The 25,924-nt window shown below is 35.7% G+C and overlaps 1 protein-coding gene across 5 annotated transcripts in view; it reads right to left on the reverse strand.

Annotated features, from left to right (window-relative positions):
- The window catches only part of NEBL (nebulette), a 450,583-nt gene that overhangs the window by 57,118 nt on the left and 367,541 nt on the right, over nucleotides 1–25,924 (reverse strand). For 3 of the 5 annotated variants that reach the window (XM_072651667.1, XM_072651668.1, XM_072651669.1), the window contains 9 exons: nucleotides 25,172–25,285; nucleotides 23,259–23,360; nucleotides 14,253–14,357; nucleotides 12,108–12,215; nucleotides 8,121–8,231; nucleotides 5,733–5,843; nucleotides 4,111–4,221; nucleotides 848–958; nucleotides 533–643 (listed from right to left, as the gene is read on the reverse strand). The exons of the other annotated variants lie outside the window; for them this stretch is intronic. In XM_072651667.1, the coding sequence (XP_072507768.1) occupies nucleotides 533–643; nucleotides 848–958; nucleotides 4,111–4,221; nucleotides 5,733–5,843; nucleotides 8,121–8,231; nucleotides 12,108–12,215; nucleotides 14,253–14,357; nucleotides 23,259–23,360; nucleotides 25,172–25,285 (984 nt within the window). The remainder of the gene's footprint in view (nucleotides 1–532; nucleotides 644–847; nucleotides 959–4,110; nucleotides 4,222–5,732; nucleotides 5,844–8,120; nucleotides 8,232–12,107; nucleotides 12,216–14,252; nucleotides 14,358–23,258; nucleotides 23,361–25,171; nucleotides 25,286–25,924) is intronic. 5 annotated transcript variants of the gene reach the window in all.

A 25,924-nucleotide genomic window follows, 5' to 3' on the forward strand; every position in this document is an offset into this window, starting at 1 on the left:
TTAAAAATTAAACAAAGACATTGATGATAGCAATAGATATCAAAGACACAAGGTAAAGGTAACTTTTAAAAAAGTACAGAAACAGAGTAAAGGGATCAACTAAAACCATGGGAACTCCAGCATTCAGTCTTAATCTAATTTTTACCATTTATATTGTCCTACAATAACTCAAAATGAAAGGAGAAGGTAGAAGGACTCAGGTTCAAATCCAACTTCCTTCCTTACTACCTGTGGGATTCTGGGTAAATTATCAAATCTTTCTGAGCCCCAGTTTCTAATCAGCAAAATGAAGAAGTTGGACTCCATGTCCTCTGAGGTCTCTTCCAGGCCTTGGCCCTATGACTTATTCATGGCAAATCAGTATACTAATGCTAGCAATTGCAAGTGACTTTTATGACCTTTTGCCCAATAATGGAATAATCATTGTCCATGAAGTGGAATTCCTGGTTGGGGGTGCAGGTGTTTGGGGGGAACACACAGAGACAGACGGGTCATTAACACATGTAACACAACACTTTCATTCTTGGCCAACCTGGCTATAGATTTCAGATGCTCTCTTGGCTCGCAGCATATCAGGGATATCCATGCTCACTTGCATTCCTTTCCCTTTAATTTCATTTTCCAGGTCTCTCTTGTATTCTTTCTAAGAGGTCAGAAGGGAGTATGAAGATCTTCGTTTAGTGTCCTTTGGAAGACTGTTATAATGTATGCATTTGATGTTTACTCACACCTGTTTAACCAATTTAACCCATAGGAATAGATCCAATGTCGAGATTTCCTATTTTATTGCAAGGTACACATAGGTTTATTCAGTTTACAAATTTTTCTTTTTTTCCCCTCTACTCACCTCACTTGCCATTTCAGATGCTTTCTTAGCTCGTTGGATATCAAGAGTATCTGTGCCCCCTTGCATTCCTTTGCCTTTAATTTCTGTCTCCAGATCTCTTTTGTATTCTTTCTGTGAAAAACAAAAGGCATAAAGTTTACCTCTACAAAGCTTTTAATTAAAAAAAAAGAAAACCAAGTTATTAGTATCTAAAATGAAAAGGGTGAATGTATCACTAATGGAGATGAAATTAAAACAATTATTAGGAGCTATTCTGTCAGCAAAACTGATCATCTAAGTAAAACTGATATTTGCAAAAATATAAGCTGCCCAGATTAAAAGAAGAAATCAAATAATTAACTCTGTCTTAGAAAAACAACTTGAATAAGCCATCAATGAGCTCCTTAAGAAAAAAATCCCCAGGACCTAATGGATTCATAAGTGAATTGTACCAAACATTTAAGGAACAATTAATAACAACACTACATAAATGCTTTGAAAAAATAAGGAGTCCTACAAAATTCCTCTTATGACACAAATATGGCTTTGATACCTAAACTAAAAATAGCAAAAAGAGAGAAAGAAAACTACAGACCAATTTTCTTAATGAATATTGATCCAAAAAAAAAAATTTAATGTAATACTAGCCAGGAGATTATAGATACAGATCACAAATATTATATACTATTACCAGGTGGGACTTATATTAGGAATGTAGGGCTGGTTTGGTATTAGGTTCAATATCAGCAAAACCAACCATATCAATAACAAAAAAAAAAAAATACACATATGATTATCTCCAAAGATGCAGAAAAAAGCTTTTGACAAAATAAAAAACATTTCTATTAAAAACACTAGAGAGTATAGGAATAAAGGGAGTTTTCCTTAAAATGAAAAGTAGTATCTATCTAAAACCATTAGCAAACATTATCTACAATTGGAATAAACTACAAGCCTTCCCAATAAGATCAGGGGTCAAGCAAGGATACCTATTATCACCACCATTCAATATTGTACTAGAAATTTTACCCACAGCAACAAGAGAAGAAAAGAAATCGAAGGAATTAGAATAGGCAATTAGGAAATGAAACTATCACTCTGCAGATGATATCATGATATACCTGGAGAATCCTAGAGAATCAAGTAAAAAACTACTTGAAATAATAAACAACTTTAGTAAAGTTGCAGGATACAAATTAAACCCAAATAAATCATCAACATGTCTACCTATTTACCAACAAAGTCCAGCAGCAAGAGCTAGAAAAAGAAATTCCTTTTAAAATAACTTTGGGCAATACAAAATATCTGGAAGGCTACCTGCTAATAAAAACCCAGGATTTATATGAACACAATTACAAAACACTTTTCACACAAATAAAATCAGATCTAAACAACTGGAAAAACAATGACTGCTCAAGAGTAGGCCCAGACAATACAATACAATACAATACAATACAATACAATACAATACAATACAATACAATACAATACAATACAATACAATACAATACAATACAATACAAATTACAATTCTATCTAATTTTTTCAATGCCATGCCAATCACACTACCACCACGTCATTTTATAGAGCTAGGAAAAATGTATAACAAAATTCATCTGGAAAATAAAAGGTCAAGAATATCAAGGAATTAATGGAAACAAAGTTAGCCTAACAATACCAGGTTTCAAACTGTATTATAAAATAGTAATCAGCAAAACTATCTGGTACTGGCTAAGAAATTGAGTGGTGTATCAGTGAAATAGATTAGGTACACAAGACACAGCGTAAATGATCATAATAATATAGTGTTTGATAAACCCAAAGATCCCAGTTTTGGGGGGGACAAAACACACTATTTGACATAAACGATTGGGAAAACCAGAAAACAGTTTGGCAGAAACCATGCATGGCAAACATCTCACAGCATATATCAAAATAAGGTCAAAATGGAAAAATGATTTAGATATAAAGGGTGATATCTTACATAAGTTAGGGCATCATGGAAAATGTCCTTGTAAGTTCTATGGATAAGAGAAGTTTATGACCAAAGAAAAGACAGAGGGTAATCACAAGAAAAAAAAATGGGTAATTTTAATTACATGCAATTATGCTTTTGCATAAACAAAACTAATGCAGCCAGAATTTGAAGGAAAACAGGAAACTGGGGTGGGTGGGTTGTAACAAATTTCTCCAATAAACTCTCTATTTCTCTAATTAATAGGGAACTGAGCCAAATTTATAAAAATAAGAGCCATTCCTCTGCTAACAAATGATAAAATGTTATGAAATGGTGGTTTCAGAAGACAAAATCAAAGCCCATAAAAATCACATGAAAAAATGTTTTAAATCAATACTGATGATAGAAATGCAAATTAAAACAACTATTAGATAACACCTCATACCATATGAGATTGGCTAACATGACAGAAAAGGAAAATGACAAAAGCTGGAGGGGAAGTGGGACACTATGCACGTTGGTGGAGTTGTGAAACTAGTTCAATCATTCTGGAGAACAATTTGGAACTATACCAAAAGAACTACAAAACTATAAAAAGTCTTTGACCCTGCAACACCACTATGAGGTCTGCATCTCAAAAACATCAAAGAACTGGGAAAGGTACAAAAATATTTATAGCAACTCTTCTGTGGTGGAAAATTACTGGAAGTCAAGGGGATGCCCATAATTTGGGGAATGGCTGGACAAGTTGTGATATATGATTGTGATGGAATATTATTATGATATAAGAAATAACAAGGAGGATGGTTTCAGAGAACCCTGGGAAGATTTCTACGAATTCATGCAAAGTAAAGTAAATAAAACCAGGAGAAAATTGTATACAATAAAAGCAATATTGTAAGGATGATCAACTCTGGAAGACAAGAATCTAAGACAATTCCCAAGAACTATGATGAAAAATGCTATTGTCCTCCAGAGAGAGGATTGATGAACTCTAAATTCAGGTTGAAACATATTTTTTCAACTTTATTTTCACTGTGTAATTTTATTTATATTTTCTTTTGCAACATGGCTAATATGGAAATATATTTGGCATAACTAAAATCAAAGTGCTTGCCTTCTCAAGGAGGAGAGATGGTGGGAGGAAGGGATCAAATCTGAAATTCAAAAATTTTTAATGATTGTTAAAAAACTTACATGTAACTCAGAAATAATTAAAAATAATTTTAAAAAATAAACTCATGTGGAGTTTTACCCTTTGAAAACCCAGGCACGAATTGGTTGGTCAAAAAAGATGTCTATAGGCATGATTATTCACTATACTAACCTGACTTGAGATTTCAGAAGCTTTTTTGGCTCGTTGTATGTCAAGGGTATCTGTGCCAATTTGCATTCCTCTCCCTTTAATTTCTGTTTCCAGATCTTTCTTGTACTCCTTCTATAGGGGAATAATATTTTAAATATTCAGATAACATTTATCACGCATATCTCAGGAATAGAACCATCTTAGAAATTTAGAAAAATGATATTTTTTAAACCACACAATGTATCTGCACCATGGATTATGGCAACAAATCTTCAAAACTCTTTGGAATACATCACCATCGTGCTAGTGTCAAAAACCTAAGTGGAGAGTTAGTTGCCAATGCCAGAACTTAATTTTCCTAAATACGGTGGTGGCCACACCCTTTATTCTCAACAAGACCAGGGTGAGCCCTCCTTCATCCCTGTCTCTGGGGCCAAGGTACCCTCCTTACACCCAGTGGCACCATCTCAAGGGGCCTTGATCCCTACTCCAAACACTTGAAGTAAAACCCTTTCCAAGTGAGCTCCAGCCTGCCTTCTCAGGCTTCTTCCCTGTACTCTCCTTCATACCCTCAGTAGTCCTGGTTGAGACTGACCTCAAACTCAACATTCCATCAACTGCCTGCGTCCCTTCCCGTGGGCTGTAATGTCTAATTACAGCAATGCTCAGCATATGCTCATACCTTATTTTTCTTGACCATACATTCCTCCAATGATACCCTTTACACCATTTCTCCAGTCTAATTCCTCATTTTAATATATGTTCACATTCACAATGATATTCTCCCATTACGAACTAGCTGATTGTCAGCTTCAGTTCTTTGCAGATTTTAATTTCTTGACTTAAAACCATTCAATGTTACAAGAACAGTATTAGTATTAAGAAGATGGACTTTTATTTCAAAAGGAAGTTTGGGAATATTTACAAAAATGCCTTACTCCTCTTCCTATTCAATTCTGGGTAACAGAACCCTTTAACCTCTTTTTCTATATCATTGTCAGGGAATGAGCCAAGGCATGAGATAAAGAGAGGAATAAAACTGAGATTCAAGATCTAGAAGAAACATGATGGTGTAGTGGTCATATCAAACATAGGCTCAGTGTGGTCCAAACCAGATTAAAATGTAATTTTATTATATTTATTAACGAATGTAATTTTATTACCTAATTATAACTATTACATTAATAAATAGTACTAAACAAACTAAATACAAATACAATAAAACAGATAGTATTAATAGGTGGCTTTCCCAATCAATATGTGGCCCACAGGGATCTTTATATACAGCTTAGTTGTTTCTATTTCCATTTGAGTTTGACAGCAGTGGTATAGTTCATAGTGCACTGGACTTAGAGTCCAGAAGACCTGGGTCCCAATCCTGCCTTTGACACATATTAGTTTAACATAGTTAACTCCTCTGGGGTCATTAAGTCATTTATTTTCTGTAGCATAATTATGGGTAGAGAAATAGTGCTATAAATATAGTATGTAATATAATAAATATAATATGTAATATACAAATAAACAATGGAAATCATTTAAATTAACTTCTACTCTAAAAAGTCAGTTTCTATGGCCAACATTTCAGTAACAAGTTCAAATAAAAAAGCAAAAATGGAAACTTGGAAATTTGATGTACGAACCTCACTTGCCATTTCAGACGCTCTTTTTGCTCTCTGAATGTCAGGGATCTCTGAACTAAGTTCCATTCCTTTTCCCTTTATTTCATTTTCCAGGTCCTTTCTATATTCTTTCTGTAGGAAAAGAATGTTCAATTTCAAGACAGGAAATATCAATTTAAATGATGGAATACTTTAAACTTTTTTTAAAAGGGTGCACTGTGAGAAGAAAAAATGTGGTGGAGTAATTGAGAATGACTAGTGTTAATGCTCCTTATTTCATTTCTGGACTGCATTTCTCAGTCTAATCAAGTCCAGAAGATTCTCCAACACTGTCAATCTTTATCCTTTTATCCCTTCTCCCAATATTTTATGTCCCATAGTCAGCGATAAAAAATATGTCTCCACTTTAAATGGTGCCTGAGATCTTAGGAAGACATGCTTCTTATTAATTATTTGAACTGTTTCTTTGAAAATCCTCTATAAAATATGAATCACCTGAAGTGCATAGCTGGAAAAGAATGAAAAATTACAAATCAAAAAATATAATGGATCACAAGTTTAAAAAAAAATAAGTATGGATTCATTTTAGTCACTGAATGTGTCTATCATCTTTGCAAAACCAACCTTGATTTATAGATTGATGCTAAAATAATTAAAACATTCTCATTCTATTGGAGTGAGTAAGGTTATTTCTATTAACAGAAATGGACTTCAATAGAGATGGATATTTTTGCAAATTCAATTTAGAAAGCACAAGATTTTGCCCCCAATTCTAATTTAGTAATGTTGTATTGTTGTAAAATACTGAATTCTCAAATGCAAGTCAAGGCTTCCTTTAATGATCAGAATTTATGCTTCAGTTGAGAGAATGATTCATTTTCTCCCTTAGTCTCATCTTCAGTTCAATGTAGTGAGATATTAACTGGTATTCAACTTAGCTAATGTCCTGCCAGATATTACATTATTTAGTCTGTATTCATTTACTTTTCAGAGAGTCACAGAAATCAATACAACCAAAGTTAATTTAGACCTAAGTGCCAACACTTTGGAAGAGCTTTCACTTCCATTTCACTAAATAATTAAGATTTCCTTTCTGAAAGTAAACAAACTAGAAGCTTTGTAATTTAGCTAAAGATCATTTTTGATGTCCTCACTTTATGAAATTTTTTCATAAAATTCTCTTATAAAATAAAAGGAAATTCTAAGGAATAGGTAGGATCTGAAACCATATGGTTAAAATCAGATTCACTTAAAGCCATTAGGGGATGGTTGCACCTTTGGTTATTCAAAGGTACACTCCAGAGTGCAAGCTTCAGTAGATTCTAAGAAGTTGGAAAGGGTTCAGATAAAGGCCAATAAAAATGACTATATTTATTTCTATCATTCAAGGACCAGCTTAACTTTTCTTCCTGTCATATAATTTCGTTATGATATATCCTTTACTACTGGTTCTTCAGAGTTCCTCACTGGTTATGTATTACAGCCTGTTCATACTCAGCATAAGCCTTCTCATTGCCTTCTGTTCAAAACTCATCATTATTTCTTCAGATTCAGTGACGGTCCCTTCTTTCCATAAACTAACACCACTAACATGTTAGCACTGCAAAGATGAGCCTTTGCTTTCCTGGGAAGTTTAAGGTCAGTTAAATAATTCTGTACTTTCCCAAATCCAGGCCATCCTCCTCCTTCTCAACTTGAGGTCTAGTTCATTATCCATCTCACTACCTGTATCAGATATAAATAATGTTGGACAAGTTCAGAATTAAGGTTTTCACTATATGGTAGAAGAAGGAAAACAACCAACAGATTTTTTTTCCCAGGTCAAGGTAAGAAGGTGTCAAAGAAAAAAAAATTAGACTCACATCATTTAGGGTTCAATGAAATTAAAATGGCTAAATATAGGATGCCTGGCAATATGAACAAAGCAAAAGAATGTTTATATATAATGTACTAAGTGATGTATATAATCTCATCTGATCCTCCTAACCACTATTTTTTCTGAGGTTGTATTTTAACTCAGGTCTGACTCCAGACTTGGTGCTCTATCCACACTGCCACCTAGAAAGAGCAAATGGACATAAGGAAACAAAAATCCATCAAACTGAATAGTAATAATAACTTTCCTTTCTATACTGTTTAAGGTTTAAACCCTATGAGGGAGGTAGCATAAATATTATTATCTCTTTTATGGATGAGGAGCCTGAGGGTCACCATGGCAATATAGCCAATGAGTGACAGAACCAGGACTCTAAATCCAGTGATCTTGCCATTCTTTTGCATGACCATGTCAATATCACAGAAATTGACGACACAGAGCTATTGCCAGGGAAATATTCCCTGGGCCATTTTATTCCTTTCTGCTCATGGTAGCTTTTGTAAAAACCAAAACAAATACCAGAAAGTCCTTACCTCTTTGAGAAGATTTGTGACATACTTTACATGCAAAAATTCTGGAGTTTTGTCTAAATCCAGTGATGGCCTTCCTTTGATTGCATTTTCAAAATCTTTTCGGTAAATTTTCTGTTTCAGAAGATAGAATGACCCCTTAGTTTATGAAATACCAATAGCTATTGAAAATATGTCAAAGAACAAATCAGCTGGTCACTGTCATTCTTTTCCTAACTCAGAGCCCTTTTATCAACAGGAGGATTTCAAGTTTCTGCTAAGATTTTTGATTACTGCCTTCTATGATTAATTTCACTGTTGAACTAGGGTGAAAAGCAAAATGAAAAACATTCATTACCTTCTTTTTCTCCTGGCAAAGTAGCCTGTGTGAGGCTACTCAGCATCACATAGCCATGACTGCATGATATCAGAACTGCCCAATTAAGTCTAAAAATTCCTCGAAAAAGAAATCAAACTTAGCTTGATGGGTTACTTCAGTCAAAATGACTGGTAATCCAGAGACCCCAGTGGATACAGACACTCTGAAGAAACCCTGATGGTATCCAAAGTCCTCAAATGGTATTCAAATCTACAAATGAGCATCTCAGTTTTTAAAAGTATAATGAGTAATTTCTTCCTTGATGCCCATGTGTTTTAGCATCAAATATATTCAATTGGTAGAAACAGGACTAAATAAATACGTGTTGATTGAATGATCTAAATATATTTTCCCTGAAGACAGAAAGGGAGTTCTAGCAGTAGTAAATGATTAACAGCATGTGTATTAGGTTCAGTTAGAGCAGCTTTTACAATGTCATTACCAAAAAGGAAACAGTCCAGAAGAATCATCATGATGTTTCTCTCTCTACAAATGAAAACCACTGATACCTCCAAGCTACAGCTGATGTTTTTAAATGAATTTTATCTATTCAGTATTTATATCTCTTACTATGGCAAGGCTCAGCCCAAGGATATTGTTCAGAGGTAAGTATTCATCTGTCTCCTCAAAAGCCTAGTAAGCTGTAGCATAATAACCAAGCTTAAAACAGCAATTGCTATAAGTTAACTAACAACAATAACAAAAACCCCAGGGCTCTCTTCTCAAACATCCAATCCTTGATCTTTCCTCCTTAAAATCATGGTAAAAACTCTAGATTTTAGAACAGGGGAAAAAAAACAAATGGAAAGTCGATACTAAGCAAAGGCCCGTAGAGCCCAAGAATTAAATCAATTCCTCCGAGGGTAATAAATCCTTTGTAGAAGCTGCCAGTGAAGGGAAGAAGTCAAGGAGAAATAGAGGTCATCCTCACAGCTGAGTACAAGGTCACTAAGACTAATTTTCTGATGCCAAACACCCAATTCAGATTTTTAAAATTAAACCAGGTGTATGTAACCAGGTATATGTATGTTATCACATAGACAAACCAGAAATTTAATGGAATTGTTCACTCTTTAATGATCAACATTTCTTTTGTCTGATTGTTTTAGACACAGATATAACAGCAAAGTGAAGTCCAAAGAAATTTTCCAGTGTTAGGCAGAAAAGTATATGTCTATAACCAAACTAAGTTAACAATTCTAAGAGCTAAACGTTTGGATCAAATATAAAATCCTCTGGCATTCAAAGTCAGTGTCTGTCTGTCTCTTCCTTTCTCTCTACCCTCCCCCATTGTTGTATGTATATGTTTGTGTGTGTGTTTGTGTGTGTGTGTGTGTGTGTGTGTGTGTGTGTGTGTGTACACACCCTCCCCTTTCAGGTCTTTTTACATAAGACACAACATCTCTCAACACTCGACATTTTCTCTAGCTGTCCCCCATGACTAGAATGCTCTCCTTCCTCACCTCCACCTCTTGGATACCCTGGCTTCTTTCAACTGTCAGCTAAAATTCCTCCTTTTACAAGAAGGCTGTCCCAATTTTCCTTCATTCCAGTACCTTCCCTTTGCTGCTTTTCCCAGTTTATCCTTTCTATAACTTAACTTGTTTGTACATAGTTGTCTGCATATCATCTTCCCCATTAGACCGTTAGCTCCTTGTGGGCAGCGACTTTCTTTTGACTTTCTTTGTCCCTAAGATTTAGCACGTGGTAGGTACTTGATAAATGTTTATCAGCTGCTAAAGTCATTTCATGTCTTAAGGCAGGAAAGTACAAAATATTCACATGAGTACCTCCAGATGGCATAATTTAGGAGTGGGGAATCTGTTTTGTCTGTTGAATGCCCTTGACCCACAAAATCAATTCACAGTCACATGGAAGTAAAGCTAGTTAAATTAGTTTGTGGTTTAATTTTAAGAAATTTGGTGGAGAAGGGAAAACAAGGGAAGGAAAGAGAAGAAGAAGGGGAAGGGAAGAAATAGCAAAGAAAATCAATGAATAGAAGAGAGAAGATGTCACATACCAAGGAAGTGAAAAATACAGACAAAAAGGGAAAAGAGAAGAGGAAAGAGAAAGGGAAACATACAATCGGTCCTGAAGCACTAATAAATTACCCTTTGATTGCTGGTGTGTCAAGATGTTACCACTTATCACTGTTTTTAAACGTTAGTTTGCAGATTAACTCATAGATCTTCCACTTTGTCCTTAGACTTTCCAGAAAATTCCCTTTGGGTGGATTAGTGACAAGGGCAGGGGAGTTAGTGCCAATAATCAGAATACTGTAATCCATACAGGTGCAACGAGACCCGGAGTTCACTCTTTCCAGATAATTCACTGAATAACACTTCTATGCATGCTTTGTTCTTTGTCTGGCAGAGGCCATTACAGAAATATTTTAGTAGCTAAAGTAGGGAAAAAATCATCCTTTCACTAGTGTGGAAACTTGTAATGTATAAACTCCTTTGGCAGATACAATTACACAAACTTATAGGAAGTTGCATGGGTCACTTCTCAGGTTAAATGACTCATCCATGGTCATACCGGTAGTTGGGCATGTGTTGGAGGCAGGATGGGAATATAGGTACTCTGGAACCTAAAAATCTAGGAAATCTAAGAAAGTATAAGAAAGACCCTCATTCCACCCACCCTGCTACATCTACTGTATAAAATGCTTCATATAATTATTTAACTGCAGTCATTTCTCCAAGAACTAAGACCTTTAATTGCCTTGACTATATCCATACAATGTTGAAATTTTGTTGATTTTATGAATTCAGTTACAAAGTCAATTTATGCAAAGATTTGGCGAATATTGTTATTTGTCATTCAAATAAAGTAGCCAGTGAATTGACTGTCCTTTCTTTTTAATGTATTCATTGTAGAGAGTTTTGTTTCTTTTTGGACTAGATCTGTGATTTCATTGGTCTAGAGCAGTCATTCTCAAACTTTTTGAAGGAGTCTCTAAAGAGCTTTTGTTTAAGTGGGCTACATCAATTAAAATTTACTCAATTAAAAAATAAAATGTCAGTATTATTATGAAAATAGTTTTAACCTTATGGATCATCTAAAAGAGTCATAGGGACCCCAATGGTCCCAGGACCACACTCTGAGAATATCTGGTCTAGGGAACTCCAGGTGAGGAAATTCCCTTTATCAAGCCACAACATCACTTGTACTACAACTTAGAATTTTACAGAAGAGCCTAGGGCATACAGAAGTCAAAGGACTTCCCTAAGGTCATAACATGAGTATGTGCTAGAAATGGAGCTTGAAAGCTGGTCTTCCTGACTCAGTCCACGCAACAACTTGTAATTGTACAAACAACCATTCCTTAATATTTCTGCATTTCCACCGGCTGTGGTTTCATCTCTGTATATTCCCTCCTATGATGGAGAAAGCAACCCTTCTGCAACTTAGTAGATAGTTTGTGAGAGTTGCTATGGCTGAAAAAAATCACCTCCCTGACACATCTGAGTTTGGCTACACTGGTCCTCAAATGACCAACATATGACCCAGATATGGAGGGGAAGCCTTTTTAGTGTGTTAGGATCTGTCAGAGCCTTACTCTGGACATCACAATAAATGAACAACTTAAGGATCTTGTACCCCAATCAAACAAAAAAAAAATTACCAACCTCACTTTGCATTTTTTGAGCCTCCTTGGAAACCTGGTAAGATGGGGTGTCCACAAATTCAAGCATCGACTTGCCTTTAGCTTTTTCATACCCTTCTTTGTACTTAACCTAGATTGTTAAAAAAAAAAAAAAGTTTCCATTACAAACTAGAATGCAACTTCATTGTTTTAAAAAAAGATTGTTCATAAATTATAAGGAAGGACTGAATACATATAACCTATATCAAATTGCTTACGATCTGGGGGGGAGGAAGAAAATTTGAAACAATTAAAGAAAAGAATGTTAAAATTATCTTTTTGTAACTAGGAAAAAATAAAATACTGTATAAAAACAAAATAAAAATAAGAATTTTTGATGAAGAAATAAATTATATGGGAATAGAGCAAATTAATTTGGGCCATAGTACATTGTAAAACTATTAGGTATTTGTCGTCATTCTTAGATTCATAGAATGCTTAGGTTGAAAGGAACCTGAAAGATTAAACACAAAATTATAGACCTTAGGGCTATAATATATTCTCTGTTTAATCCAGGGCCCTGATTTCAAGAAGGCCAGATATTTGCATCCTTATTTCATGAATGAAATAATGGAAGCCTATGGAGGTTAAGTGATTTGACCAGGATCACATAGCAGGAGGGGAATGAGGAAAAAGTGGAATAGGGAACTAAAACTCTGATCCTGCTTCATGGGACAATGTTCTCTCTATTACACTATACTCTAATTACCTTTAATACAAGTAATAGAAAGGCATCAAAAATGTTAATATGTTAGGTAAGCATTAAATTAACATACACTGAAAAGGAATCATCTATTTAAAATGAAATCTAGCTATAGTCATTCTAATCATTTAAGAAATTCCCTTTAGGTCCTTTATTTGTGCAAAAATAAAAATGTCTTCCCTCTCTGCACCAAATTCCGAGAGAAAGCAATATGATATTTTCAGGAAATTATGTATCAGATAGTGTATCAAGGGAGGAATTAATTTATCATATTGGGTTTTTTTTAAGATTTGATATGAGAAACAATTTTGTATTATGACATGTACAAAATAACCTACTGCCAACATAAATTACATGAGTGAACATAACCTTTAGGTCATACTGAACTTTAGTAAATAGTACATTAGTAAATCACATAACAGGGAGGAAAATATGAACCTCATTCTCTATCCTGATGTCACTGGGGGAAGGAAGGGGAGGAAAAAAAGAGAGAATATGTCACAAAGACCATACAACATTCTTAATAACACTCTATCTTAACCCTCTAAATTTATGGTGATTTTAAATATAAGCTGAAATAGGTTTACACAGGATCTCATGCAAAAATAGTCATTCTCTGCAGAAGCTGCCCTGCTGGTAGATTTCCCCAAAAGAGTTACTGCAGAAGAGTACCAAGGAAAGGGCTGGGAGCCACACTGAATAGATATCCAGAAGCTCCTATGATGTCTTTCCCCAAGAGTAGTCTCTTGAACCCCACAGCAGCTTCAGAAAAGATTTCTCTAACTAAAAGACAAGTATGGCTTAAAAAGAAAATCTGGAAGGGAAATGGAAAATGTCTCTTCTGGTACATTTACAAAAGTGCATTGTTTGTACTCCCAGTTAAGTTTTGAGCAGAAACATGCGTCCCATGTAAACAGAGATTTATTCTTCTTGAATACACATGGAATGAACAGCAGAACTGGAAGAGATCTCATAGATACCAGTCCAGACTCTTCATTTTACACAGAAGGAAACTGAATGAGAACAGACTCCATCAAAGGGTGTCACCAATATTTGTTGTTTTAATTTGATGATCTTTTCTCAATATTACTAAGCAAACGAACTGAAAAACTTTTTTTAAAACTCTAGTTCCTGACAAATTAATTCACAACTCAAAATTATAAATCTATGTTAATTACCTTTATTTTGCAAACTGAAGTTTTATGTTGAACCATAGATTTTCAGGAAGTCCTAGTATTTACAAAAAACTGAGTCTAGAAAATGGCATTTGAGGTTTTCCAAAGAATATCTGTTATTTCTAAATCCATCCTAATATCAGCAAGTCTTACTATGTTTTTTTTTGTTTGTTTTGTCCTTATGGAGTAATGGCCACTCTGGGGGAAGTCCCTCTCAGTTTGGTAAAGAATTATCCAGTTAAATGCATACCTGACTCTGGAGGGCTGTGTTGCCTTTATGGTGGAGGTGTTCAGCTGTGTCTGCTTCAAAATGATAACTTCCTTTGCTTTCTTCAAATCCTTTCTTATATTCACGCTAAATAGGGAATATGGAAATGCATTTAAAAAACATAGGGATGGAATAAGAGCTAGATGAATGATTTCATTACAAGAGGAAATTCCCACTTGAGGAAACTCCACCAACCAAAACAGAAGGCACCTTCATTACACCTGATAATATTAAGAGAGTGTCTGGAGCAGTAAGGGGTCAAGGTACTTGTCCAATGTCACCCTTCCAGTATGTGTCAGGGGCAAAATTCTTGGATAAAAAGTCAGCTCTTTACCCACTAAGCTGTTAATGCCTCAAACATTTAAAACAAAAGGGACTAATTCATAATAGCAATTAAACATTGAAATGAAATGGACCATCATCAAATAGCATTTACCCTTAGGTACGGATTAATTACTTAGAGATGTGGTTTTCATCGCATTCTACATTTAATCTCCCTACCTATAATCCAAACCAGACTTGCCTGCCTTCCATGAACACACATACATACACACACACACACAAGACACAGACATACATATGGGAGATGTCTGATGGTGTCAAATCCAAATAGAAAGGATCCCTGTGGGCCACATATTAACTTAGGAAAACACAAATTCATATCATCCATATTGTGTTGTATTTTTATTGATTTTGCTAAACATTTCCCAATTACATTTTAATCTGATTCTGCTGCACTTGGGAGTTTTGCCAGCTGCTTGTGGCCCTCAGGCTGCAATTTGACACCTCTGTGTAGTCAATCCTTTAAATAAACTAGGAACATAAACATTATACACCAGAGAGAATTACAACAATATTAAGTAATAATAGAAAGAGGTCATAATTGAATGTTCAGACTTTTAAAATGTTCTACTCCTTCAAGTGAATTTTAAAAGATTTCTGTTAAGTCTCCCTTCCAATCCTCCCAGGCTGTGATTTATATTATGCCAGGCTGCATTATGTACAATAATGCCCTATAAGATTTTAAACTCCATGAAGGGAGGAATCACTTTTTATTTAATCTCCATAACATTCCCTAACACAGTGCTCTGTACATTGGGAAGATGGGGTGTAGGGTAGTGAAGGTACTAGACTTGTGATTTCACTGCTCTAGGGAACACCCAAAAAAGAAATTCCCTTCACCAATGCCAATCATCAATCACTCTAGAAATTATGGCCTTAGAGGGTTGCCTAGAAGAGCCAAGAGGTTGAATCACATGCCCAGGATCACAGAGACCACACTGTTGGAACCAAAGTCCTCTTGACACCAAGAATTGCTCTCTCTAATATTCTCTCTGATATTCATCCTTCTTCACACAGCAGGTGCTTAATAAATGTCAAATTTGTTGAACTAAATTGATCAGGGATAGATTCATAGAAAAAATACAAAAATAACTGGAGGAAGGGAAGGAAAAAGGAAAGAAGAAGGAAGACTCATGGGTTCATTAAAGTTCAAGAAAGCCTTTGAGCCAGGAGTAGGATAACTGGACACTGACCTAGATTACTTTAAAAGGAGGACAAAGGCCTATGACTAAGGACATGAAGGAAACCAAGAATCTAGGAGCAGCCAGCTGAAAAATTCTGAAATACTCAGTGATGACCTTGAATGAAAGCTATGAGGATGAACAGAAAGGAGTTACTAAAAATAAGAATGTGATAGCACATTGGACAGAGGACTCATAGACAGGGATAGAGCAAACATGGCAGCTATGTGGTGACATGACTGTTGGAGAAATCATTCAGGGTAAGGAGCAATCTTGACTGACAAAAGGCAAAGCAAAACCAAGAGACATCCTCTAGTGAGATTATCATGAATCTGAACCAGTTTCTGGGAGAGACAGAGAGACAGGGAGACAGAGAGAGAGAGAGAGAGAGAGAGAGAGAGAGAGAGAGGTCAGAAATGGGTATCAAGAGGAACCAGAAGAGAGGAGACCTTAAGGAAATTTCCACTGTATGTATCTAAAGCTTGGGACACGAATCTGAAGTTGAAAGAGAAGAGAGGGAACTGAGATTTGTAGACAAAAATGAGTCCAGCATCAGTTTCTTGAAAACCGAGTCATTTAGGAAGGGTTTATAAAACTCCCAAAATAATCTTCCTAAAACAGAGGTGTAATCACATCATTTGAATGCTCAAAAAATCTTTGGTGGTCCCTCATTACTTCTACAATAAAGTATCTAACACTTGTCAGGATCTAGAGATCGCCTACTTTTACATAGTTCACATTACTTACTCCCTGTTACTTACACTATCTTGTAATAAAACTGGCCTACTTTTGATTCCATGGACTTAGCTTTCCATCTCTTGACTCCCCACATTTTACAGAGGATTACTGAGATAGCTAAGGGTTGTAGTGGATAGGATGCTGAGTTCAATTTTGGCTGCAGACACTTACATGCTATGTAACTCTAGGCAAGTCACTTAACCCTGTTTGCCTCAGTTTGCTCATCTGTCAAATGAGCTGGAGAAGGAAATGGCAAACCACTCCAGTATCTCTGCCAAGAAAATCCCAAAAGGAGCTACAAAGAGTCAGACATAACTGGAAAAGACTGAAAAACAATAAACACCCTACTGAGAATGAACTCTGTCTTTACTTCTTCTTAAAACTCAGCATCCTTCAAGGCTCAGCTCAGGTGCCCAGTTACTCATGCTTGGCTCCCTCAGGTTATTTTGTATATGCTTCAGATCAAGTCTACAAGCATTTATTAAGCACCTACTATGTGCCAGACACGAAGAGTTGGACATACCTGAAACAACTCAACGATAATAGTAACAACATGTGCCAGGCATTGTGCTGAGTACTTGGGATATGACAAAAGGCATAACAGAAAACCAAATAAACACAAACAGTGCTGCTCCCAAGCTGTTCACAGTCTAACGGTAGAGGCAACATACAAACAACTGTGTACAAAGATACAAACAGGATAAATTGAAGGTAGCGCCAGAGCAAAGGCCAGGAGATTAAGGAGGCCAGCAATGACTTAAAGGAAGACGGAGAAGGTAGGAGATAGAGAGGAGGGAAAAGAGAGAACCAGACATGGGAACAGACAGTGAAAATACCTGCAGTGGAGTATACGAGGAACAGTAAGAAGGCTGAGGTCACTGGATCACAGGTTACTAGGTGGGGAGTAAGGTGTAAGAAGACTGGACAAGTAGAGGGAATGACTAACTTAATGGTTTCCACTGGTTCTCCCAATAGAATATAGGGGATTGTTGGTTTTTACATTTGTATCCTTGGTGACTAACATAACACATTACATGTAGCATGCATACGTTTGATGACTTGATGTCTTTCAAATTAAATTCTGGCCCTGCCACTCATTACCCAATCCATATAGCAAGCTGAATATTCAATTTCTCTATCTGCTCAGTGTAGAAAATACCATCAACTCCTGCCTTATCATTTCATGTAATACCATCCGCATTAAATGAGCCAAAGGAGGCATCATTTCAATAGTACATGGAACTACCAACGTAGAAACTCCCTTCATCAGAAGACAGCACAGCTCATCTATGAATCAGTAGTTAAGTCCTAAGGAAGTGAATGCAGCATTTACAAGTTCAGTGACTTGAATAAGGCTGCAAAGCTACAAAACATCAGAGGTAGAATTTGAACTTGGCTTTCTAACTCCAAGTCCAACTCTAACCACTATGATATGGTTTCCCCAATTAGGGAAACAAAAAGATTGTTTGGTATTATCATATTACATTTTTAACTAAAATAATCATAAATCAGATGTAACAAATATCAGTAGATTCTACTCATGAAGCAAATGCCTGCTGATTAACTGTTTCATTGATGGACTTGATGACTTTTGCTTCTTTCCAGAGGCAGTTAGGTGGTGCAGTAGATAACAGCACAGCTGGGTCTGGAATCAGGTAAATCTGGCCTCGGATACTTACTATGTGACCCTACCAGAGGCAGGGAACCTGCGGCCTTGAGGCCACATGTGGCCTTCTAGGTCCTCAAGGGCAGCCCTTTGACTAAATACAAACTTGTAGAATCAGTCAAAGGGTCACACTTGAGGACCTAGAGGGCCACATGTGGTCTTGAGGGTGCAGGTTCTCTGCCCCTGCCTAGGCAAATAACTTAACCACTTTCTCCCTCAATTTCCTCATTTGTAAAATGGACATTAAAAAAATCACCTAACTTCTAGGCTTATTATGAGGATCAAACGATATAATATTTATGAAGTACTTAGCATAACACCTAGCACATAGCAGGTGCTTAATAAAATGTTGCTTTCCTTCCTAATTTCTTTAATTTTGAAGGATCTATAACCTGTAGAAAAAAAAAAAACTCCTCTGTTCTGCATTTAAACCCTCCACAATCTGGTTCTAATCTATTTTTCCCAACTGCACTGATTTCACATTATTTTCCTATGGAGTCACAGTTAAACTGGCTTCCTTACCATTCTCTAAACGCAACATTCCATCTTTCACATTTGCTTCTCCACAGGCCTACAATGTCCTCTCGTCTCACCACTCTTTCTTGCAATTCCTATATCACCCTCCCAGTTCAGCTCAACTGTGATAGGCTGCGGGAATTCTATACTGCTGGTATTAATGTGCCCCTCTTTCCCCCAAATACTTTATTTTTACTTTGACTATAGATGGGTTACATTAGTTGCATAAATATCATAATCCCTGCCTCTGACCTCCAACAACCACAGCAAGAATGTCTCTCCGAAAGCAGCAGAATCTGTTTTTTTCCTTTGTCTTTTTAGCACCTACCATAGTACCTTGCTCACAATAGATGTTTAATATCTCTTTGATGAATGAACTAATGAATAAATTGCTTTTTCCTAAAACTGCAAACTTCTGAGTTTGTTGTTATCACATCTGGCAAAGTAAATATATAACAAAGACTTTGGTCCCAAAATAAATATTAACTTTAGTTCTAAAGACTTTTAGAAATGTCTAAAAAACATCAATTTTCTGGAACTACAAAGAACTTTCTCCTGTATTAAATTCACTCTATTTAACAGTCTCTGATGCCTCCTAGTGGGAGTCATGCATACTTGCGGAAAAACAATCACTAAAACCCTATTTTCATCAAACTGGAGTAAACTAAATGCTGTTTTAGTCATATTTTCCTAACAAACTTAAAATTTCCTCATGAAAACATAAAAACAATCTCAAACTGAATATCCTGAAATTTATTGTAATATACTTTGCATATAAAAGGGTATTTAATTTCACTACCTATAATTCTATCTCTCCTATATTAAGCTGGAAAGGATAATGATTTATAAATCGATAGTTCTTTACTTGGTATCTATAGACTATCAAAAGACCATGTAGAGATCTTGGGTACATGGAGAAAAAATACATATTTATTTTCACCAAACTCTATCTGAAATTTTAAAATTTCCTCCAATGATGATTTAAAAAAAAAATTCAAAAATTAGGTCCAGAGACTTCACTAGACTGTCAAAGGACTCTGTCACCCAAAAATAGTTGAGAACCTCTGATTTATATCAAGGTTAGCTTATATCAAGGTCAGCTGAAGGTCATCATTCAAAATATAATTTTAATTCTCAAATGCTCAACTTTTTAAAATATAAATATACTAAGCATCTTTTGATAAAATTCTAATGGATGAGCTTTTAAGAATAAAATTCAATTCATTTTTTTTATCAAAGTCAACAAGAAATTAGGAGTATTTCACATGCTCAGCCATACTGGTTAATACTTTTATCTGGGCAACTTGGAATGACATGGGGATGTTTCTGAGAAAAGCCCTAAAGGACAATCAGCAAACTAATAAAATTTCCTTTGTTGAAACTTCAAACAAGCAAACCATTGATATTTTTATCTATAAGATTACACCTTGTTTGCAAACTATGAGGCACCAGGTTTTAAAAGAAATGAAAGAGACTGCAACTCACAGATATGTGTGAGTTTCACAAGTCTAGCATTCCATACCAGGAAATCAACATCAGTAGTCATTGTCTTCCCTTGGAAAAACCAGGGATCAAGACCGTATTCTTCTCTTAGACAAGGGACATTAAACTTTCAAGGTTAAATATGAACAAGAATCTATGGCTTTGGCTAGTTATCATGAATGTCAGCTGACTCAAATGCATAAGGGTACATACATTAAGACGTCCCTATCATGTAAGCTTCTTGAGGGCAAGGTCTGTCTCACTTATGTTTCTGTTTGTATAATGTCTAGCACATGACAAGAGTTTACTAAATGCTTACTGATGGATCATTGCAAATATGCCCCTACAGCGGATTACAAATTTGACTTACGCATGGCATATAATGTATAGGTGAAGTCCAGTTCCTCCATCTTATGCCCAGATCCTTCCAAACCCAGTTTCTGACCAAAATAATATAATTAAATGTACCCTTATATTAATTTATCATAATCATTTATGTAAGAGAAATGTGGCACCCTGCAACAAAGTCTAGGTCACAAGAATGTGTGACATGGAATAAAGTTACTGGGGATGGTTTGATTGTCGTTTGAAGGTTAAAAAAAGAGTGCAAGAAAAACAACTGAAGTAGAAAGCTCAAGGAAATTTATTGATTTTTGTAAGGGTAGCTATGAGTCAAGAATAAGTGAATGGAACTGAAAAAGAGGCAGAGTCAATAACATGCATAAGTATGGAATTCCACATCTGTGGGTTTAGAGGAAATGACATGACAATGTGGTTTCAGTGGCTTGGAATTGAGATCTAATTTAGGGTCTGTCAACAGTTCTTTATGTTTCATTTCCTTCATTGTAATAATAATAATTGCGGGCATTTCTATAGGCTAGACACTTGCAGTGAACTATGAGTACAATTGTTCATGTGATCCTCAAAACACATTCAGCAGATACAGCAAGGATATAGTAAGCATATACTTTGTTCCAGGCCAGTAGATGCTAGAAATATAAAGAAAAAGAGACAGAAACAGAAGACAGCCAGAGAGGGGAGATGGAGGGAGAGGGGAAGGGAGGAAAAGGGAAGAAGAGAAAAGGAAGATATAAAGAAAGAGAGGAAGTCAGGCAGGAAAGAAGGAATGAGGGTGGGAAGGGAAAAAGAAAAGGAAGGAAGGAAGGCAGGAAGAAGGAAGGGAGGAAGGAAGGAAGGCAGGAAGAAAGAACAGAGGAGGAAAGGAACAGGAAGGGAGAAGGAAGGAGGAGGAAGGGAGAGGGAAGGAGGAGGAAGGGAGGGAGAAAGGAAGAGAGAGGAGAAGAAGAAGAAGAAAGGAAGGAGAGAGGGAGGAGGAAGAAAGAAGGGAAGGGTAGAAGGAAGGAAGGAAGGAAGGAAGGAAGGAAGGAAGGAAGGAAGGAAGGAAGGAAGGAAGGAAGGAAGGAAGGAAGGAAGGAAGGAAGGAAGGAAGAAAGGAAGGGAGGGAGGGAGGGAGGGAGGAAGGAAGGAAGGAAAGGAAAGGAGAGAGGGAGGGAGGGAGAATTTCCAAATTTCTGCCCTCAAATAGGTTTACATAATAATGAATGAATGAACCTAAAATAACCTAAAATAAGTATGCCATTACTATATTACTCTGAAATACATCAAGGACACAGTAAATATGAATGTATTACTGGGCACAATTATAATGGAAGTGGTATGTGTTTTTTTAAGAGAAGAAATTTCCAGTTTATTTTAGGTTAAAATTTAGAAGCCAAATAGTTTGCATGCACAGCTGTGGTAGATAATACTCGTATCTGGGAAAATGGGAATGACAGAAGGATGTTTCAGAATAAAGACCTAAAGAACAATAAGCAAATTAATAAATTATCCCTTGCTGATGCTTCAGACAAATAAGCTAACTGTCCATTTGCAGACGGGAAACTGATGCATATGGGAGCCCGTGCAACTTACAAGTGTTTCTGAAACCTCTAGTATGACCCAGGCACTGCTTTAGGGGATAGAGATCTGTGTACGAGGAATGATATAATCCTCCTTCTAACAGATCGGCCAGGCCTTGGCCACAAAGTCAGAGAGGTTGAGTGATCTGCCCAAGGTCACAGTAGGAATGACAAAGCTAACATGCAAACTTCTGGTTTCTTTCACTCCAAATCTAGCACTCTTCATTAAAAATAATATCAATATGTTCTAAAACCAAGAGGTCCTTCATTGCTGAAGAGTCTGGAATTATTACATATTAACTACGAAAATGGAACTCTGAATTCATGATCATGACAGTCCAAGGCAAGGATTTCCATCTGTGCCATGTATCTTCATCCATAACATATTTTTTTCTCTCATTCCTTGTCTCTTTCAAAAATATGCTCTATAACAACAACAACAAACCCGATAACATGTTTGAGGCCAAGTAAAAGAGCTCAACTAAGTGAGTGTTTCCTTGGAAGACTGGTCCAGGGTTATCTCTGAAAAACAGGACTTTTCTAACAGCCGGTGGCCATAATGAAAACCAGAAATACTTTTCTTAAGGGTCTGAATGTTCTGGATGACTAAAGCAAGAGGCACAAACTATGAGTCCAGACTGGAATATGTCAGAAATATCTTCGACAAGGAATTTATTTTAAAAAACTGTTTCCACTGAATACCTCTAAGTACGCTGGGTTATTCCTTCACAAATTTGGCATCATGGATTCAAAGAAACAAGCAGCAACATAGGAAAAGGAGTAAAATGAGCATCTATACAGATCCATATTGATATTTCATTTACATAAAAGGACATTGAGAATCAGTTTAAAAAATTAGAAAGCAGAGGAAAGACAAGAAGTGAAATGGGAACTATCTTTCTGAAGAACAGGGTCTTTGTACTTCAGAAAGAGATTTTTCTAGCAGTAGACACTAAAGGTCTAACAGGAATTATTATTCGAAAATGATAGTCTTGGGATGATTTATGTAAGGAGATCACTATTTTGAATCAAATTAGTTGTCCAGAAAGAAGTAAATACACACAGCAGAAAGTGCAGGGAGAACTGAGAAACATCTGTATTACAAGTGGCCAGTCAGTCTCTCATAAAATAAAAGCCAACTTACATCGCTGAACATTTTGCTGGTTTTCAAAGCATGGTCTAAAAATAGGCTTGGGAGATATGAAACTGGTTCATGCATCATCTGAGCGTCTTTCTTGTACTGCACCTGTAAAATAATGTAGAACAAAATGCAATCCAGCAGAAGACACAGTAAGCTCTATTTTAAAAGCAAAACATGACAATTCTGTTGGCAAGGGGCCTGATTAATTCCCTGTGACCACTAGGTGGTGCTCATTCACTTCTGAACAAGTAGAAAATTCAATTATCCAATCATTTCCATTTTCAGATGTTGGAAAATGTTTTGATAGGCACTCCAATTGTTCATAAAAACGAGGCAGCAAAGTTAATTGAGTCACATTTTTTTTAAAGAAATCATTGCTTTTCAAAAACAAAAAAAAATAAAATGCATAACTTTATTCCTCAAACCAATCCTTTGGTGTTTGATTTATGATTTGTGAGAACATTATTTAATCTTCGACTGACCTTAACTTCACATGAAAATTTGTAAAAACGTTATTTTTTTAAAAAAAGAACCAGTATTCTTTATAATTTTTTTCGCTTTACAGGATATTTCACATTGACTGCTTAGGGGGAAGAGAATGGAATGAACTTCAAGGTCCTCAAAAAGCTGCACTCATTAGATCCTGTCCTTTTTTACACTGTATTTTTATTTAATAGCAACTGAAAAAACAACAATAATGAAATAAGAACAACAAAAGAGAAACGCAAGATTCCTAATTGCTAGAGAAGACAAGAACATCAACTTCTAACTACAAATATAAATTACACGACTATGTCCTTCTTATGTGATTATCCATGAAATCAAGATCCCCTAATTCCTGAAAGACTTGCTTGGAGTTAAAGGTGTAAATGATTTAACAAAATATTACTCAATAATTTTAAGATTTTTTTCAATAAAACACATGTTTAGCTACAGCAAAATGCAAGCATTTTCTAATTATGGGGCAGAGCAAAATGCATGCATTTTCTAATTATGGGGCAGAGTTAGGAACATGAAGCAAAAGAAAAGTCTAAAAGTATATATTTTAGGAGGAAAATGATTTCTAATTATAAAAATAATTTTAAATCTTTTTTTTTAAATCAAAGACATTGAGGACTCAGTTTGTAGACTACAGAGTGAAGGATTATCAATTACATGGAAAATTGATACTTCACTCCTCTTTTTTTTTTTTTGGCAAGATTTTGGATACATTCCCGAAAAAGTTGCATCTAAATGTATTTAATTTTATTGTATTTTCACATTGACTTACATTATTATTTTATAGAAATATAAACAGCCTATCCATTTGTGACACTCAGTCATTCTTTTTTGCTTATGAAAACCAGTAGTTACAAACGCAGAATGCAGGTTTCTTTTCTTTCCCCTATAATAAAGATGTTTAATGAATAGAGAGCTGGCCTCAGTCAGAGACCTCTGGTGCAGCCTAGCTACATGACAATGTATGAGTCATTTAACCCCTCAATGTCCCCAAGCAACTCTTTAAGTGTATAAGCTACAATCTAGGTATTGATCTTCATTAGTTTCCACATTCAGAGTTCCCTATATAGATGAAACCATGAGCCTGGAAAAAGAAAGGGGATAGGGAAAGGGGAAATGTATATGAATATGGGAATATGTATAGACAGAGAAATATATACACACGTGTGTTTATTTATATACACATGCAAATAAATCAAGAACAAAAACACATTTGTTTGTTCTTTTTTCCCTCTAAAATATCATTTAAAAATTGCTGCACATAAAACTTTTCAACAAAAAAAAAGAGTCAATTGATCCTTAATGCTGAATATAGTAGTAACACAGAACACTTTGTTTGTTTGTTTGTTTCCTCAGATGTTTCTGGTCACACACCCTCTATAGATTTCAGGATAATAAAAAGAAATAAATGAACTTACATCACTTGCAAGGGTAGCTGCAAACTGGCTTTGCCTAAAAGAAGCACTTTCAAGAGGATTATACTGGTGTCTCTTATCCTTCATTTCATTATCAAATTTTTCTCTGTATTTAACCTGTGATCAAAAAGAAAACAAGAATAAAGAGTTTACCTTCGCCCTGTAAAAGTATAACAGGTTGGTAAAGAATATGGTAGTAATACATTTGGATCAAGAGATATACAGTAGCTTGCATCCTTGTCAGCAATCAGTTACAAAGCCTGTGTGCACAGCCAGGCTGACATTTCCCAGGAAATGTTTGTCTTTCTGCATTACCAATATGACATAATGATGTGTATACAACACACGTTTCTTTAAGCTCCTAGATGCCACCAGTTATACAAAGGTCAGTGAAGATATACCTGTGTAATTTAACTCATATAAAAACAGTGAAGTACATGACAGTTTTAAAAGGTGATCATCCACTGTTTCTAATGTCCCTTAACACCTTGACATGTGTTCTTCTGCCATCAACTGTGGAGTTAAATAAATTAGCTGCAGTTAATAATTCCTCATTCAAATTCTTGACAAATTGTTTGCCTGTGACTGTGGACCTTTATTGTTGCAGCTGTATGTAGAAGGCTGAGATTTCTACTATTTAACCCATGTTATTTATTTTGAAGCTACTAAGTGGAATTACAAAGAGCCCAAAGGGCAATGGAGAGACTTCAGTGGATTGTAACATATTACCAAGATGACTTGGAAACAAGAAGTGAC

This window comes from Notamacropus eugenii, chromosome 3 (genome assembly GCF_028372415.1).
Source record: "Notamacropus eugenii isolate mMacEug1 chromosome 3, mMacEug1.pri_v2, whole genome shotgun sequence".
Taxonomy (NCBI): Eukaryota; Metazoa; Chordata; class Mammalia; order Diprotodontia; family Macropodidae; genus Notamacropus; species Notamacropus eugenii.